The 17,821-nt window shown below is 37.3% G+C and overlaps 3 protein-coding genes, 1 long non-coding RNA gene and 1 pseudogene across 8 annotated transcripts; 2 read left to right on the forward strand and 3 right to left on the reverse strand.

Annotated features, from left to right (window-relative positions):
• Positions 1-8: 8 nt before the first annotated feature.
• Positions 9-4,174, reverse strand: LOC104773071 (putative serine/threonine-protein kinase At1g09600; annotated as a pseudogene). The gene is made up of 10 exons (XR_015581966.1): positions 4,055-4,174; positions 3,706-3,837; positions 3,582-3,623; positions 3,052-3,369; positions 2,714-2,942; positions 2,506-2,606; positions 2,286-2,394; positions 1,917-2,184; positions 1,795-1,834; positions 9-1,433 (listed from the first exon to the last, which is right to left on the reverse strand). The product of XR_015581966.1 is annotated as a putative serine/threonine-protein kinase At1g09600 (transcript).
• A 938-nt stretch (positions 4,175-5,112) lies between these two features.
• LOC147927389 (uncharacterized) lies at positions 5,113-5,709 on the reverse strand. Its single transcript, XM_087487435.1, has one exon. The coding sequence runs from the start codon at positions 5,707-5,709 to the stop codon at positions 5,113-5,115; it is 597 nt and encodes a 198-aa protein (XP_087343561.1).
• A 745-nt stretch (positions 5,710-6,454) lies between these two features.
• Positions 6,455-9,107, forward strand: LOC104773069 (RPM1 interacting protein 13). 4 transcript variants are annotated; one of them, XR_015582718.1, is made up of 5 exons: positions 6,455-7,117; positions 7,452-7,538; positions 7,628-8,208; positions 8,304-8,437; positions 8,798-9,107. XR_015582718.1 is itself a non-coding variant. In XM_010497622.3 (4 exons), the coding sequence occupies exons 1-4, from the start codon at positions 6,740-6,742 to the stop codon at positions 8,858-8,860; spliced, it is 1,338 nt and encodes a 445-aa protein (XP_010495924.1). In that variant the 5' UTR covers positions 6,455-6,739; the 3' UTR covers positions 8,861-9,107. The 4 variants fall into 4 exon arrangements, 3 of the variants coding, with proteins under 3 accessions (XP_010495924.1, XP_010495926.1, XP_010495925.1); XM_010497622.3 differs by having other exon boundaries at positions 7,628-8,437; XM_010497624.2 differs by lacking the exon at positions 8,798-9,107 and having other exon boundaries at positions 8,304-8,688.
• On the forward strand, positions 9,091-13,628 carry LOC104773070 (receptor-like serine/threonine-protein kinase ALE2). Its single transcript, XM_010497625.2, has 8 exons — positions 9,091-10,059; positions 10,627-10,731; positions 10,827-10,937; positions 11,084-11,452; positions 11,537-11,794; positions 11,874-12,263; positions 12,360-12,585; positions 12,677-13,628. The coding sequence occupies exons 1-8, from the start codon at positions 9,987-9,989 to the stop codon at positions 13,377-13,379; spliced, it is 2,235 nt and encodes a 744-aa protein (XP_010495927.1). The 5' UTR covers positions 9,091-9,986; the 3' UTR covers positions 13,380-13,628.
• A 1,818-nt stretch (positions 13,629-15,446) lies between these two features.
• LOC147927390 (uncharacterized) lies at positions 15,447-17,449 on the reverse strand. The gene is made up of 2 exons (XR_015581310.1): positions 16,150-17,449; positions 15,447-15,821 (listed from the first exon to the last, which is right to left on the reverse strand). It is a non-coding gene; the product is annotated as an uncharacterized LOC147927390 (long non-coding RNA).
• Positions 17,450-17,821: the final 372 nt, after the last annotated feature.

The raw sequence follows: 17,821 nt of genomic DNA on the forward strand, positions 1-17,821 counted from the left end.
GATATATCTTTGTCTTATTTCTTTAAGCCGTTGGTAACCACTCAATAGTCTTATAACTTCTTTAAGCCGTTGGTCTAATAGTTTTTAGGTTCAACCTTTTTTTTAACCTCTTTCTCTTAATGTGCTGGTCGTTTTTACCATCCAACAAGTCTTTCCTCAAGTGTTGGTCGTTTTTACCATCCAACAAGTCTTACTCAAGTGTTGGTCGTTTTTACCATCCAACAAGTCTTTGTCACATATCCTTGTCAAATCTTTATTGAGCCGTTGGTCCACTCCATTGTCTTATAACTTCTTTAAGCCGTTGGTCTATTAGTACTAGGTTCAGCCTTTATCTTTATCTTTACCTCTTCCTCTTAATGTGTTGGTCGTTTATACCATCGAACAAGTCTTTGTCAAATATCTTTGTCTTTATCGTTTTTAAGCCGTTGGTAACCGCTCTATAGTCTTATAACTTCTTTAAGCCGTTGGTCTATTAGTTTTTAGGTTCAGCCTTTATCTTAACCTCTTTCTCTTAAAGTGCTGGTCGTTTTTACCATCCAACAAGTCTACCTCAAGTGTTGGTCGTTTGTACCATCCAACAAGTCTACCTCAAGTGTTGGTCGTTTTTACCATCCAACAAGTCTTTGTCTCTTTGTCTTATTTCTTTAAGCCGTTGGTCTATTATTTTTAGGTTCAGCCTTTATTCAACCTCTTTCTCTTAATGTGTTGGTCGTTTTTACCATCCAACAAGTCTTTCCTCAAGTGTTGGTCGTTGTTACCATCCAACAAGTCTTAATCACTCCATTGTCTTTGTCAAAGATCTTTGTCTTATTTCTTTAAGCCCGTGGTATCTGCTATTCTTTAAGCCGTTGGTCTATTAGTTTCCTTTGATGTCTTATTTCTTTGTCTACTGTTGTCTTTATGCCTCATATTTTTAAGCCGCTGGTCTGATTCCATCAAACAAAAGGTTGGTCGTTTTAATCCTCCAACCCAAAGTCTGTGACTTCTTTCTATGTCTTAAGTCAGGGGTAGTCAAATTGTGAACTCTTTCTTTTCTTTTTCCCCCTTTATACAGTCTCAGTCTTATAGACTTCATTAAGCCGCTGGTCTGATTCCATCAAACAAAAGGTTGGTCGTTTATACCATCCAACCTAAAGTCTGTGACTACTTTCTATGTCTTAAGTCAGGGGTAGTCAAATTATGAACTCTTTCTTTTATTTTTTCCCCTTTATACACAGTCTCTGTCTTATAGACTTCTTAAGCCGTTGGTCATTCCCCCATCAAACAAAGGGTTGGTCGTTTTTACCATCCAATCCAAAGTCTGTGACTTCTTTCAATGTCTTAAGTCGGGGAGAGTCAAATTGTGAACTCTTTTTATTCCTTTTTCCCCTTTATCCCGTCTCTGTCTTATAGACTTCTTAAACCGTCGGTCATTCCCTCCCAACATGCATGCACTACCCATCCAATATATCCGATTCCGTTCGGGACAATGTCCCCAAAAAGAATCAGACAGAGCACCATTAGATTAGTGTCTGCCCATGAATCTCTTTGGGTTTTAAAAAAAAACAAAACAAAAACCATCCAAAAACAAAAACCAACAAGTTCCGTAGAACAATTTTAAAAAGGCTTTGAAAAACAGATGACTTGGATATATAAATACCAAGACTGATGTCATCAATTGCAAAACAAAATCATAGACGAGAACTGATCCAGTAAAGGTTTGTTGTTCTCTTGTTAAATTTCGATCCTCAAAAACTGAAAAACAAAACCAAACCAAACCAAAATTAAAATCAGGAAGACAAGCGATATACATACCTCGACCACATGTTTCAAGCGGAGACAAGCTTCTTCAAATCTTTAAACAAAATCACGATTATTAGGAAACTTGAAATCCGAAAAAAAAAACAGAATCACGAAAGATATGGAAGGAATCTAACCAGGCATTGTTGAGTAATCAGCTATGGACGAAAACTTTTGAGAATCTTGGTAGTTCCTCCTACCCTTTGCGGAAGCAGATCTACGTGATAAAGGACCGGAATGTGAAGCTCTCTTGTGAGGAATAATGATACCCGGAGACTATCTGTTTGGTTCAAATGCTTGTGATGATGGCCTCGGTGGATCAATTGGGAAACCAGATGCAACTTCTTCAGGATGAGGATTAAACTTCTCGCTTCGGCTTCTATTAGTAGACTGGCTCTGCCTTTTCTGCATAGGATGTTAATGCGAGATAGGGTCAAAAACAATGAATAAAAAGCAAGAAGCTTTAACATCGAAAGATATAATAAGCTTTTACTAAAAATATTAACCTGCATTGATGTAACCAGCTCTGCATTTGCGTCAGGGGCTGGGATAGCTCGAGATTCCTTAGTTCCTCTTCTTTCTTGGTGTCTTTGGTCCCTGTTTCCTCCAACTTGTCTACAGACAAAGAGCAAGACTGAAGTTAATATATGTTTTCTTTTTGCCTTAACTATTCAAGCAATTGTAAGAGCACTGCAGAGTAAAACCAGAAAAGTCGGGATGTAATACCTTCTACTCTTCTCATCCCGCATTCTTGCATCGAGCTCTTTGCTGGGAGGATATTTAGGCAAGCTTGAAGGATCACATGGAAGAGGTTTAGTGGAAAAGAACTGGAAATAAAAGAATGATAATTGAGGTTACAAAAGCATTGACCATGAGTTAAATATAGCAAATCCCAAGAACACGTAGCATTTTACAGACTGAGAATTGTCAGTACCTCACTCTTGAGAGCTGCGGCGGCTGTTCCACGATCATCAGGATTGACTGAAAGCACAGTTTCAAGAAGAGCTAAAGCTGGCTGAGGAAACTCCTTGAACGTTTCACCCACTAAGCGTTTATATGGCTGTGTAGGCTTGAAAATTGTTGCATGAGGCAACCTCGATTTCACCTAAATCGTCCTCGGAAGGCGAGCCACACAGCTTGAAAATCTTGTGCAACTGTTCCACCTGTAACACCCATAGGCGCTATCAGCGTCACCTTAAGAAATCAAACTAGTCTCACAGCAAGCAAAGCAAACACTAATAAGAGATTAAAACTAAAAAATGCAATCTACACCTCAGTTCTACCAGTCATAATAGGCTTGTCTGCATATATTTCAGCAAGAATGCAACCTGCACTCCACAAATCAACTGCTGCTCCATATCGAGTTGCTCCAAGCAAAAGCTCGGGTGGACGGTACCAAAGAGTTACCACACGAGTGGTCAAAGGCTGAGTTTGACGAGGATCAAAGAAACTAGCTAATCCAAAGTCAGCAATCTTTAGAACACCACTACTATCTATCAGAAGGTTTGAGCCTTTTATGTCTGGATGAAGTACACCACGACTGTGACAATGGTCTAGATCGTGTAATAGTTGCTGCAGGTAGCATTTGACCTGTACAAGAACCAATGAAAAAGAAAGCCAACCTCAGAGAATTGCAATAAAAGCTGTGAACAAGGCCAAGAAGATGTTGAACAGAAACATAAAAAAAGTACATGTGATTCAGAAAATTTAATAGCAGGATGAGAGGCTAGTCCAGCTAGATCATGTTCAAACAAAATCACGAAACCCAAAATTAAAATCAGGAAGATAAGCGATATACATACCTCGACCACATGTTTCAAGCGGAGACAATCTTCTTCGAATCCCTAAACAAAATCACGACTATTAGGAAACTTGAAATCCAAAAAAAAAAAAACAGAATCGCGAAAGATATTGAAGGAATCTAACCAAAGTTATCATAAAAACCCAGACGAGGATGGTAGCAGACTCAAACCAAATCAAGCATACTCCAATTACAATCAAAACCCTAGAGCAGTACCTCGATGACGGATTTCAAGCGGAGACATGCATCTTCGAAACCTAAACAAGAAAACGTATAATACGCCAAAGATTAGTAAGGAATCTAACATACCCCAATCACCATCAAAACCCCAGAAGATTGTAGCAGATTCACGCCAAATTAAGCATCCTCCAAGTTCCGTTAAAACCCTAGATCAGTCCAACATAAAGGTCGATTACACCAATCTATAAATCCTAAAACCAAACTCGCGATCTATAGAAATCGAAAGAAACTTACTAATTGACAAATTTTTGTAACAGATCTTCGATTAATCGAGTGGATTCTTCATTCTTCCCGAAGAAAAAGAGAGAGAGATTTTGAGAGAGAACAAACTTTTTTTTTTCTGATGAATTGTGAAATTATTAAGGGTATTATTAGTGAATAGCATAATTTTGGTGAGAAATGTAGGAAATACCACAGCGTCAGAAAACTTAGTTAACTATCACAATCCATTCAACAAAGATTACTCATCTACCCTCTACAAATTGCTAATGCCGACAAGTAGGTGTACTCTACAGGGGACCATAGTCTGATTATTTGCAGCGTCTGAGTCATGCGTGCTACCAACATCACTGTTGTCATTTTGTTCAACCGGAACTTCAGCAGAAAGTAAACCACCGGAAAACATGGAAGTGGTAAATTTATGGCCATTGCTTATTAGTTTCACCATATTGTCCACATGGCTGTTTTCCTCATCCTCCATCCAACTACTACTACTTGACGGCTGTCCTGGTGCAGACGCTGCGAGGATGGGAGTGACGTTACACTGAAAAGAAAAAAAAAAAATACACTGCCGTTGGATTCTCATTTACCACCTAAGTGTAAATATCACAAAAGAGTTGTTTTATATGGTAGAGAAGACTACGTATGTGCTATATATATAACATTAGTGATGATATTTTTTTAATAAAACGAAATTCACTAAAAAAAACAAGATGACAACTATAGAATACATGTTATTACATTAAAACACATGTACTTATTTCGAAACAGTTACATATAGATATGAAAAACACTAGTAAATTTAAACTCACCTTAGCTTTTGCGTCGACTTTCCAAACAATGTCCAACTTCAAATTCCAAAGATGTTCCGGTTCGGGGACTTCCTCTTCAATATCAGAATACTCGTCCACATCTATTTCAGGGAACTGTAATTCCCTTATATTGGGGACACATTGAAGGAGAACCATTTGCAAAGCATGTGGAAATCCTTGCAGAGACACTGACTTTTTATTCAACTTCTCGGGCCCCCTTGCCTTTATGCTGGCCAAGGTCATTTGAAAAGATTTAGTCCCTCATGGGTGCTCCAGGAACTTGGATATATCTGCTACCATATCAGCATGAACAGGGGAAATCTTCGCTTTTCCTGAGGTTGGACACAACACGCCGTCAATTATGGCGAGCAGTGCGTTTCTTATTCTGGTATCACGGTCGAGTACCAAACGCTTCTTCAGTCTGGAAACTACCCATTCTACAGAAACATCAGGCCGCTCAAAAAGACTGTACCAATATCTACCAGGTCCGACTACCCGTTTCCTCTTTCTAGCTTTCTCGTTTGGAGGTTTCTCACAATTAAGGCCAGTTACCATTTGGAATTCAGACAGAGAGAATCTAATAGGAGAACCGGCAAATACAACCCACAACTCTGCTTTTTTCTTTACAACCAACTGGCGGGTTAACAGAAAGTGCACAAGCTTACCTGAGAAAGCCGAACCGTCGACAATCTCAAGCAGTTTGCCAAATTGAGAAGATCTCAAGAAATTCAAATCCTCAGGTAACAATGATGAGGTTATCCCTTCAAGGTAAGCTAATTCGCTATACGACTGGACACATTCACCATTTGGTTCTGCACCTTCTTTGAACAGCCGAAGCGGCAGGACTGAATTCTCCATGAACTGTATCGGTCAAATAGATGTTTGTCAAATTTACCACTGCAAAACTAACACACAGGTATAAGGGAAATAGAGATAATTATTTTGATTATACCTGTCTTTTTTTGGGTTAACGAATTTGAAAGTAGACGACAAAACAGTGGGACAGAGATCTGCTTGCGTTCCACACACTCCCAAAAAATGATGGGGCTGAGTAGGGAAGATCTTACAGGAGAAGCTCCAACCCAACGAAAAATAATTGTACCCTACTACTTGCTGATACTGGATGTCAAACGCTTAGAACTCTCTGCGAATTGTTTGGCGAGACAACTGAAGGGTCAGTGAGAAGATATGTTTGGGCAAACACACCTTCTACCAATGGCAAAATATATTTACTGTTACGAACGGGTAAATATGTGGTCCTAAATCGGTCTATCCTCTATTATCTTATCCCTTCTCTTAACCTATTAAATAATAAAATTATATCCCCCTATAATATATGTTCCTTAGAAAGAGGTCACCTACTGAAGGCCAGCTTGGTAATTAACTACGGGCCAAGCGACATCCACAGTGACACTTGTGGTAGTTTCTTTAATAAGTCTCAAAAATATGCTATCCACTGCATATTCTCATAAAAATATAAGATTTTTTTTTTAAAATAATAAGAAGAGTTTGATCATTAGAGGAAAAAAATGATTATCAAAACCAAAACAATTTATATGAAATCACTAGCCCTATATGTATTGAGTTAAGGCCCATTAGGCCCATCTTCACAACAGACGAGACAAGGAAAAAAAAAAAAAAAAAACTTGTCGTCATTCTTCCCAGTTTCTGCTTTTGTCCAAACCAAACCCTAATTTCTTTGCTCGAAGTTTCCATTTCAATACTTCTTATTACCTCGAAATTTTCCCGGGTAATAAACAAAATAAGTCTTCCTTTTTTTGTATTACTCTTACAATTCGGTAAATGTACTAGATTCTGGTGTTCTCACATGCCTTTCTGATCCCGTGTTCGACTTCGATTTGAAGAATTCTTGTGATCCGGTTTCGAAATGGGTTCGGTAAATCATGATGATGTTGTTGTTGTCGATATCAGCTCAGACGAGGAGGAGGAGGAGACCAATACAGGAGTAGCAGACAAAGAGTACTTCAAATGGCTAAACAATGTTATCGACTCCGTCGATGACACATCGGACAGTACCGATGTAGTCGAGGTTCTTTCTGAGGTGAAAGGTTGCGTTGATTCTCAGTATCGGAAGCCAAAGGAGGATGATGATGATGGTGACGATTGTGTGATTTTGGATGGTGATCCCGACAAGACGACGAAGACTGCTTCTGTTGATGAGGATGGTGATGATAAATTAGCCAAGAATGATGATGATGGTGAAGATGATGATGATGATGTGCTTGTAGTTGGTCAAAAGGGTGAGGTATAGTATTCCCACTTGACCCTTCTCATTTCCAAGTTCTCCTTTTTTTTCCCAGTTTGATTCACAATTATGCGTTAGTCTTGTTTAGCTATGAGGCTTGGTAAGTTGGTAATTTCATGACAATGATTGATTGGGTATTTCATAAGTAGAAGTATATGTAGACCTTCTTGTCTAGGAACTGTTTTGGGGAATGGTTGATTCATTGAACTGTTTTGGTGTACTAATCAGTGTATCATTGAATTGTTTTTTTGTTGGTGTGTTCTATCTTCTTTATGCAGGTGTTGTAGTCTTTTAAGTTTCCCTAATATCAATAAGCAAAATATTTGTTTTGTAGATAGCGTGTAGAGATTTCCCTCATCCTCGGCACTCGTGTGCTAAGTACGCGTTCAACTCAACCTCACATGAGAAGTACTGCGACATGGTAAGCATCTAAAGACTCTAATTCTGCACGGAGCTTTAATGGTTCTGTTTCCTGGCTAATCCTTTTTTCATTTGTTTTCACTTTTCAAGTGTCACTGTTATGTGTGTGACATCCGTGCTCCGTGTCCATACTGGTCTATTGGTGCCTCCACCATAAATCATTGTCATGCTAATGATAAAGAGAAGATATGGAAGACTCAGCGCGAATTCTTCAGGACGGGATACATGCCTACCCCACCATCTTCTAAACCTACTCCAAGTATCTTACGGGTATCTCAAAACACTTTGCTTCAGAACCAGGTTGGTATCCGACCTTGTTCATCATCTACCCGTGTTGCTAATCCCTCAAACGTCAAAGCCAGGCTTAGAATCAGGCAACCGACTCCACACAATCAAGGCTTGCAGAGTCGACCAGCGCAGTCATTGAGCAGTGTTTGCAACAACGTGATCCAAAGGGATAGAAGTTCTTATAGGCAACGATCCCGAGTTGCCTATTCTGCGGGAAGTGGTAACAGCATCCGGTATAACGACGATGCTTCACGATCAAGCCACCACAGCTCTTCCGTAGTGGCACCACCGCCAATAAGCCCGGATATGTACACTCAACAACGCAATTATCATCCCAGTGTTAGTGATCACTGCACAGCTCTACCTGGTTCTCAGAGCAATAGGTACACTAGACATTCAGACCAGAACATACATGGTAGTGGAAATCGTCAGTTTGTGGATCTGTTTGTTCCATCTGAGGCTCCTCTTACTACTGCAGATTCACAGACAGCGACGGCACAGCAGCAACCAGGGACTAATGAAAACGTCTTGGAGACCAAACTATCGGAATTTGAGAACTGGCTAATGGACAACCCAAACCAATCCGGGCCGGTTAGTCCTTTGCCTGAACCGGTAAGTCAAGACTATGTTGGTACGTTTTCATTTGATTTCGAAACCTTCTTGAATGATTGAAGCATAACTGTTAGTTTGTATCTTATCATTGTCCTTAGGTTAACTTTCTTCACTGATTAGTAGAGTGAGTAGATACATTACCTATGTGTGAATCATATTATTAATTAGCTGCTACTAGTACGTCAGAAAATTGAAGTTTAAAAAGTACATTTTTGTCAATTGACATAAATATTGTTTTGTTGGCGGAAAAAGATGGTTAGAAATCGTAAGCTTATAATTGTTCTTAGGTCAAAAATGAAAAGTGTAAGAAATCACAATATCATGTATTATAAGTTGTAACACTAACAAAGTTGCTATCAGAGTAACATAGCCACACAATCAGCAAAGGCTCTCAACAACAATCCAAAAGGGATAGATATATAAAGTGTGAAACTAAACTGCTCATTTGGATCAAGAGCAGCAGAGAACGAGTGTTGTTACTAGAGCTGCTAATTTGGATCCATAATTATTAAGTAAAGGGCATTCCAAAATGAAAAATTTACTTAAATCAGTTGTAACTTTTACGGAAGGTTCGTAAAAAACATTGTAATATTTTTAGTCAAAAATACTCCTACATAAAATCAAATAGTTGATGAAGTCTTCTTAAATAAGATATACGAGATTTCCTGAATACATATACTAGTAATTTTGGGAAAGAAAAACATGAAAATGTAACATTTTAGAGAATCACCCTTTTCGTTTTTGGCATTATTTCTTAAATATGCTTTAGCAAAATACTACTTAGATTTTGTCAACAAAAGAAAAAATAAACTTTCTTTTCCGCTTGGGTATGTTGAAATAGATTTAGTTTCCAAATATGTAGTAAGGCCCAGCCCAATAAGGCAACTAACGCCCAAAAAAGAAACGGTTTTGACGATGTGACGGTAGCAAACGGCCACCAGTTTTGTCGTTTCGAGGAGCGTAGACTCCACGCGCATAAGAAAGCACGTCAGTGTTTGCTAAATGCCATCATCATCGCCTATTTTTTTTTTTTTTTTTTTTGTGTGTGTGTGTGTGTGCCTTTCTCCGAAAGCAGTAGTCTCACTACGGCAACACACTACCCTACGCCCCCCCCCCCCTCTTGGCCCTTCCCACCATCAGCATTAAATTCTCTCTCTCTCTTCGCTTCTTCTCGTTCGAATTCACTTTACTCTCTTCTCCTCTCTATATATCTACCACTCTGATACCTTCGCCGGAAAAGCTCTCGTTCTCTGTATCGTCGGTGAAGCTCGACTCTGTTTCCTGCTCTGTACAGATCTCGAGCCGCATTTCGTGGATCTGTGCAAATCGCGTTTTGAACCTTACTCGATTATCGTGTAACCCTAGGGTTTTTGATTTCTTTTTGGGAGGAGAGGAAGGAATCAATGTCTGTGGAGCTTTGAGGAAGTTATGGTTAGACGTTTGGTTCTGGTTACGCTTCGTATTGGCCGGAGGAGAGTGTCCGGCGAGGCTGTGAGGGTTTGGTTTCTCCGTTGTTGTTGACTAATGGTGGTTTTTGAGCTTAGATAAGATGCCCAACTTTGCGATGCTTCTGCTGTTAATTCTTCTTCTTCACTCCCTCGGCTCGTTTCATATATGTTTTGGTATGAACTAGTTAACTGATTCTTCTTTCCCCTTTTGATGTGTTTGCTTGGTGAACCAATTTAGGAAACGATTGAGATAGGTGAAATTAACCTTAGTTAAGTTTTTGGTTGATTCTTACTTTGACAGCTCAAGATTAGTTGTTGGTGTTTATCTATATTTAGAATTGTTTATTGGATATATTTAGAAGCTAACTTTATTATGTACAAAGTAAGCAAAAGGGTTTAGTAGTACGATTCAGATTAATTACGTTTGGAATCTCTGATTGTGAAGCGTAAGAGTGACGATGAAGTCCCACGTTTTATGCCTTATTTGGCACCACCCAACCTTAAATAGCTAGAATGCACATAGAGCTTACTCTTTCTTTTCTGAGTTTCTTAGAGGGAATATCGAATTCGCGTGACATTCTCTTGGCCAAAATGTATTCGTTAACGTATGCATTGTACTTTTATATCCAAGATTAGGATTGAGTATGTATACTTCTAGAAACATTATATTCTGCTATGAATCTTCGACATGTATAGAAAGAATCTGTAGATGACTTATCAGCTTGCTCTTATCATTTGCAGCTCGGCTGTTTCCAATGAGCTTGCCATTTACCCGATCAAAGACCCATCAAATGCATTTTTTTCATCCTCATCTTAATCCATCAGTTGCTCCTGCACCTTCACCAGGTCTGAAAGGAATCCTTTTTTTTTGTCACATAAACATTCTGTAGTTATTTTTCTGTATAGGAGTATTCATTGGTCATTTTCTTTCCATTTTTCAGCTTTTTCCCCCAGCCCAAGCCGCATTCCACCACCAAGGCGCAAGGGTCATCACCATCATCGTCGCTGGCATTTAAGAGGCAATGCGACTGCAGTGTCACCTTCTTCACCTGGTAATTTTTTTTTGCTTCTTGTTGATTTTCCTGCGCCCTATGCTAGTGGCAAGGATTATCTTTTATATGCATCTTCAGACTATAGTTGATAGATCAAGCGTAGTAACTACTTTTTCCTGTGTGTTTCCGGCTTTCCTTTTTGATAGACTGTCAGCAGACATGTGTAGAGCCTCTCACTTCAACTCCCTTTGGTTCACCTTGTGGTTGTGTCTTCCCCATGAAAGTTCAGGTTCTACTAAGTGTTGCGCCTTTTTCTATTTTCCCCGTGACCAACGAGTTAGAAATTGAGGTTGCTGCTGGAACGTACTTGGAACAAAGCCAGGTGAAAATAATGGGTGCCAGTGCCGACAGTGAAAACCAAGGGAAAACAGTGGTGGATATTAACCTTGTTCCACTTGGAGAAAAGTTCGACAACACTACAGCAACACTTATTTATCAGAGGTTCCGGCACAAGAAAGTACCTCTAAACGAGACTATTTTTGGTGATTATGAGGTTACACACATAAGTTACCCAGGTAAACTGATTTCTTTCAGATGCAAGTTTGTACACTTGTTTTTTGGTTTCATTTCAAAGTTTGAATGTCTTTACTTTGCTTCAGGAATTCCTTCTTCTTCGCCAAATGAAGATCCTACTGCAGATGCTCCAAGTGCAAGTACTGGGCTTCCAATCAATGCAACCTTTACCAACAAAAACCAGGGTATAGGTTTTAGAACGATTGCAATCATTGCCTTGTCAGGTTTTGTGCTCATTCTGGTTTTGGTTGGAGCTATATCTATAATCGTGAAATGGAAGAAAATTGGGAAGTCATCTAATGCTGTTGGCCCAACTTTGGCTTCATCGATTAACAAAAGGCCTGGTAATTTTCTCCCTCTGACTTTATAACGCTTCGGTAGCTTTAAAAGACTCCGTTTCTGAAATATTTATACGCCTTGCAGGTGCTGGATCTATGTTTTCCAGTAGCGCTAGAAGTTCGGTTTCAGATTCTTTGATGTCTTCCATGGCTACATGTGCTTTATCCGTTAAGACCTTCACACTCTCTGAGCTTGAGAAGGCAACTGATAGATTCAGTGCTAAAAGGGTTTTGGGAGAGGGCGGATTTGGTCGTGTTTATCAGGGGAGCATGGAAGATGGAACGGAGGTTGCAGTGAAACTGCTAACTAGGGACAATCAGAACCGAGACCGGGAATTCATTGCAGAAGTCGAGATGCTAAGCCGTTTGCACCACCGTAATCTTGTAAAACTGATTGGAATATGCATTGAAGGCCGTACACGTTGCTTGATTTATGAGCTCGTCCACAATGGGAGTGTCGAGTCCCACTTGCACGGTGACATATTCTGATCTCTTCACATTTAATGACAATATATCCCAATTATATTCCTTCACCACCTAAAACCTGGCTTTCCGGTTGTTGACAAAACAGAAGGAACGCTTGATTGGGATGCACGATTGAAGATTGCACTTGGAGCAGCAAGAGGACTGGCTTATCTCCATGAAGATTCAAATCCCCGAGTAATCCACCGTGATTTCAAGGCTAGCAATGTTCTCCTAGAAGATGACTTTACCCCAAAAGTCTCTGACTTTGGACTGGCGAGAGAAGCAACCGAAGGAAGTCAACATATTTCAACTCGAGTCATGGGGACCTTTGGGTAAAGTTTTGTTTTTTCTCAGATGTGATGAATACAGACCCTCTGTCTATAGAAGGCGGACTTACAGTGACTACCCTGGAAATAATTGCAGGTACGTGGCTCCTGAGTATGCAATGACGGGGCATCTCCTTGTTAAAAGCGATGTCTATAGTTACGGTGTGGTTTTACTCGAGCTTCTCACTGGTAGAAGACCGGTAGACATGTCTCAACCTTCAGGAGAAGAAAACCTTGTGACATGGGCGAGACCCTTACTAGCCAACAGAGAGGGCCTGGAGCAACTGGTGGACCCTGCATTGGCTGGAACCTACAACTTTGATGACATGGCGAAAGTGGCTGCTATTGCCTCCATGTGCGTCCACCAAGAGGTCTCACACAGACCATTTATGGGTGAAGTTGTGCAGGCATTGAAACTTATATACAACGATGCAGATGAGACCTGTGGTGACTATTGCAGCCAAAAGGACTCATCAGTACCAGACTCTGCTGACTTCAAAGGCGATCTGGCTCCATCGGATAGCAGCTGGTGGAATTTGACACCTCGGTTAAGGTATGGTCAAGCCTCGTCGTTCATAACCATGGAATATAGCTCAGGACCGCTAGAAGACATGGAGAACCGGCCTCACTCTGCCTCTAGCATTCCAAGAGAAGGAGGGCTTTTTCTACCAAACAGATCAGGTCCGTTACGGCCCATGCGTAGTAGAAGAAACTTCTTTAGATTGAGAGGAAGCATGAGCGAACACGGTGGACCATCGTCATCTAGACATCTCTGGTCGGGCAATGGCGACTGGCTCTGAGAAACCAGAAAATGTACAGTGAAGAAATGGAAAGAAAAAAAAAAAGAAAAAGAGGGAAGAAAGGCTCACAAACTCTTGAGCTGCATGGTTAGGTTCTGGTTAATCCGGTTTGGTTCGGTTGATGTGGGTAAAGACTTTCTGGTTTGATTTGTTTTAGGAGCCTTATTTTTGGTTTTGTTTTTCCTCAAATAGATTAAGGGGGTTGTATTGAATTCTAATTTATCAAGATTTTTGAAGAGTTCAACAAAATCATTAAAAGTGAATAAGTGAAATATTGTTAGAGATTGCTAGAGAGTTTTGTTGATTAGTTTTCTAAAATCTTGTAAAGTTATCTAAACAATCTCTGTATCTTTGTGATATTTTTCATGATTTTAATTTGTAAAGAAAGTGTTTAAAATCATGAACCAATAAAATAATAATTGAACTCATTAACAATCCTAGATTCTTTCGTTTTAATTGAATAACACAAAACTTTTAATGATTTTATAAAATTCTGAATCCAATAACCCAAATTTGTTAAGATTTTAAATGACTTTTTACAAATCACAAACTAATAACACTAAAATTTAACAGAGTTTATAAAATCTTGATCTAATTGTTTGTTTTTGCGAGGATGCAAAAGCACAGGGAGGGTTGTATTCTTAAAGACGTCTGTATTTAGTTCCCTCTTTTCTTTCTACGCCCACAAAAACATTTTTATTGTAGTGTAGTTATTACCTATTTATCTAGTAGTTTACAAGTTTCAAGCTCCTATGAAATTTTTAAAAAAGTTCCTATGAATTTTGCCATTTTGGCTTTTAGTCATCGTCGATTAATTTCCGGTTCTTTGAATTTAAATCCAAAAAAATTTCTGGTTAAATAATTTTTTTGCTTGGGAGTCATTGTGTAACACCCTAATTCCACTATTTTGGACATAATAACTTAATTACAGCCGGTTAAAAACCCAAGTGGTTTAAGTCATAAAACAACGTCGATGTATCATGGGTTTTCAAATTTACCAAAAATTCAACGGATGTATTTTTATACCAAATATATTTAGATGAAGTATTTTTCTTCCAACAAAAAAAGAAGAGGTATTGAACATCCAAATAGAAAATAGATGGATATTTTTTGTTTTTTTTCCTATTTGGTATAAACTTTGTTTTTTTTTCTATTTGGTATAAACTTTGTTTTTTTCCTATTTTGTTTTTTCCGCTTTTTGTTTAAAGTAGTTAAACAAAAAAACTTTGTTTAAACTCTGTTAAAGTTTTGTGTTATTCAATTACCTATTTTTCTAGTAGTTTACAAGTTTCAAACTCCTATGAAATTTTAAAAAAAGTTCCTATGAATTTGCCGTTTTGGCTTTTGGTCATCGTCGTTTAATTTCCGGTTCTTTGAATTTAAATCCAAAATTTTTTCTGGTTAAATAAATTTCTTGCTTGGGGAGTCATTGTGTAACACCCCAATTCCACTATTTTGGACATGATAACTTTAATTACAGCCGGTTAAAAACCCAAGTGGTTTAAGTCATAAAACAAAGTCGATGTATCCTGGGTTTTCAAATTTACCTAAAATTCAAAGGATGTATTTTTATACCAAATATATTTAGATGAAGCATTTTCTTCCAACAAAAAAAGAAGAGGTATTGAACATCCAAATAGAAAATATATGGATACTTTTTGTTTTTTTCCTATTAATTCATATATCAATAATTAAAAAAAAATTACTGTCTTTATTATATTTAATAACTTCTTTTAAATTTCTTTTATTTTGCCAAGATTATTACCTTTATTTTTATTTGAAATGAAAATAGTGATAATATTGTAAATATTATGGAATGCATTTAGTTAAATTTCATACCATTTTTGAACAATGTCAGTTTCAGACCATCTCTGTCGACAGTTCAAAGAATAATGCAAAACAATTTTAGCTGAAAAAGGCTGTAAATTTTGTCTTAAAGACTTTTAAGAGGCTAAGGCTAAGCATATTAAAAATTGTCCCATGTTTGCACCCCTCCTCTCCAATGGAATGAGGAGGCCAATGCTTTTAATTCTAGTACAAGTGGCACACACATGAAGCCTATATCAATTGACTATGAAATAGTTGGTGGTGGTGATGACGAGTATGTTGAACTTTGTGTAAGGGTTTTCATGGTTGATTAAGATGAGAAAGTTATTTTTTCACTCACATCCAACCACAACTCACTGTTACCGATTACATGTTATGTTTTTTTTTGTTTTTTTGGACTGACTACTTTTGCGTTAGATTGTTCATATCAATCTTGCTCAACCGCCTAATGTATTTAGAGAGGATAAAACTAGATTGACGGAAAATAATTTGAAGCAAGGTATGCAACTTCAGGATGTAAGAGATCGAGTTTTAGAAATTTTGCAAAGGGATGGTGGGCATCTTCTTATTAGTCATGACCTCATCCATGATATGAATTGCTTGAAACTGCAATATCTAAGGGTCAAAAAAAAAAAAAAAAACTTGAGTTATTGAGACTAACATAATATTCTCAATCTTAACAATTTTGTTTATATATAGATCCTAATGCTATATTATGCTAATCTTAGCTGTTCAATCCTCTTTGGATTAATATATAATTCAGGACAGTTTTTAATTGTAATTGAAAAACGATCTTCTTAGGAGTTCTTTTTTTCTCTTATTAAAAACTATTTATCAAACTCTTATTAGTCTTTTATCTTGTGTTTAACTTGTTTATGTTTGATGGTTTTGAAGATGACAAATCAACCAAAGTGGACTCTCATATGTGAGTGAATGAAGTTACCAGTTTGATGGCTCCAAAATTGTCACTTTCAAAAGGTCATTTCTTTTCTCCTAAACTCTCGAATTCATATGTTATAACTCCGAACCAAGCAATGATTGGTGATAAGAAGGTGATTTTCGAATCCTTCCTCATGTTTTCATGAAAGAACATATGCTATATATATATATATATATATATATATATATATATATATATATGTTCCAACTTAAAATCTAGTCAGAATTGTAATATTTGATTTCCCGTTTTGAACCTTTTATGATTGGGAAATTTTGTGAAAACTTCTGGAACCATATATATGAGAAGAGTGTATAAATTTTGGTTCACAACTGAGAAGAGAGTTTGCAACACATAACAAACTCTCATACACAAGGGTCACCTAAAGAGACTTGGTCTCCAAGTAGTGATTTGGTTAGCTAACCACTCTCAAATGGCCAAAAATGACTCTCCTTAAGGCTTAGCTTTTGATTATATGTAAATAATTGGCTCTCAAAGCTTAAACTCATGAAATTAAATACCACAATCAATTCTAACCCTTTTTAAATTAATTATTCGATCCTCATAAATCTCATAAACATGCATGCGACTACTCTAAATTTTTCAGAACTTTCGGGACCATGCATAGATGAACTTGTAAGTTCATACCTGAAATGATTTGGAACAATCCTATTTATGTGATATATATCCATTGTGTGAGAGTCTCTAGTTTTACTATATCTTAGTCCTTTGGGGTTGTTTCAAAATCCCAACTGTTATGATTACTACCAAAATCAAACAAACACACATATACTAAATAAGAATTATAAATTTATAACCGACGATGGAGTGTTTTACAACATATATACGAATGTTCCAAATCATGTCGGTGTTTAGACTAAGGTTTGACGTAACTATCGAGAATTTTCAAAAAATATCTCGACATCCACAAACCAGATAACAAATATCAAATCATGCATTTGGCATAAGCAACAACACCGTACCAACGCATTTCTCCTTTAATCAGGCAAAACAATCAATTTCTAGAGCTATACTATAATTCTAAAATTATATGTTTCCTGATTGCATATAATCAATATTCACTTGTTGTAATTTAACAACTTAAAAGTGAAACTCAATAGTATTAGGGTTGTCTTTATAAGGTTTTCCTTATCTGATGTACATATATATTATACGGATATAAAGCGTGGAAGGTTTATGTAGGCGAGTGGTTTAAGTGAAACCACCTTAACCAGACACTTTTGGCACCTGGTGTCCAATCTTTTCTGTTCTATAATGGAATCAATCCAATGTATGAGTTCCTAACTCTCTCTAAGTAGGGGTAGATTATATTATACTATAAAATAAACTATGAAATAAGACACTTATTTATGAATATTGGAAATGAATAGACAAACTTTTCTTAAGAAAAATTTAATCACTAAATACAAAATAAATTAATTACACATAAAGTACAAAATCAATTAATCCAATATAAAATTAACAACCACCTTATAATCATTAATTGTTTGGTAACTTTATCTGTAAATTAATTATTTGTCTACTATAAACTTAATTTTTAACAAATTTTAATGTTTTTGCTTATATTTAAATCATAAATAGATTAGATAAAGTATTAAAAATATCTAAATTAAGGAATGTTAAAATAACAAAATTATGTAACATTTCCTCAAATATA

This window comes from Camelina sativa, chromosome 15, assembly GCF_030686135.1.
Source record: "Camelina sativa cultivar CO46 ecotype springtype chromosome 15, ASM3068613v1".
NCBI classification, from domain to species: Eukaryota; Viridiplantae; Streptophyta; class Magnoliopsida; order Brassicales; family Brassicaceae; genus Camelina; species Camelina sativa.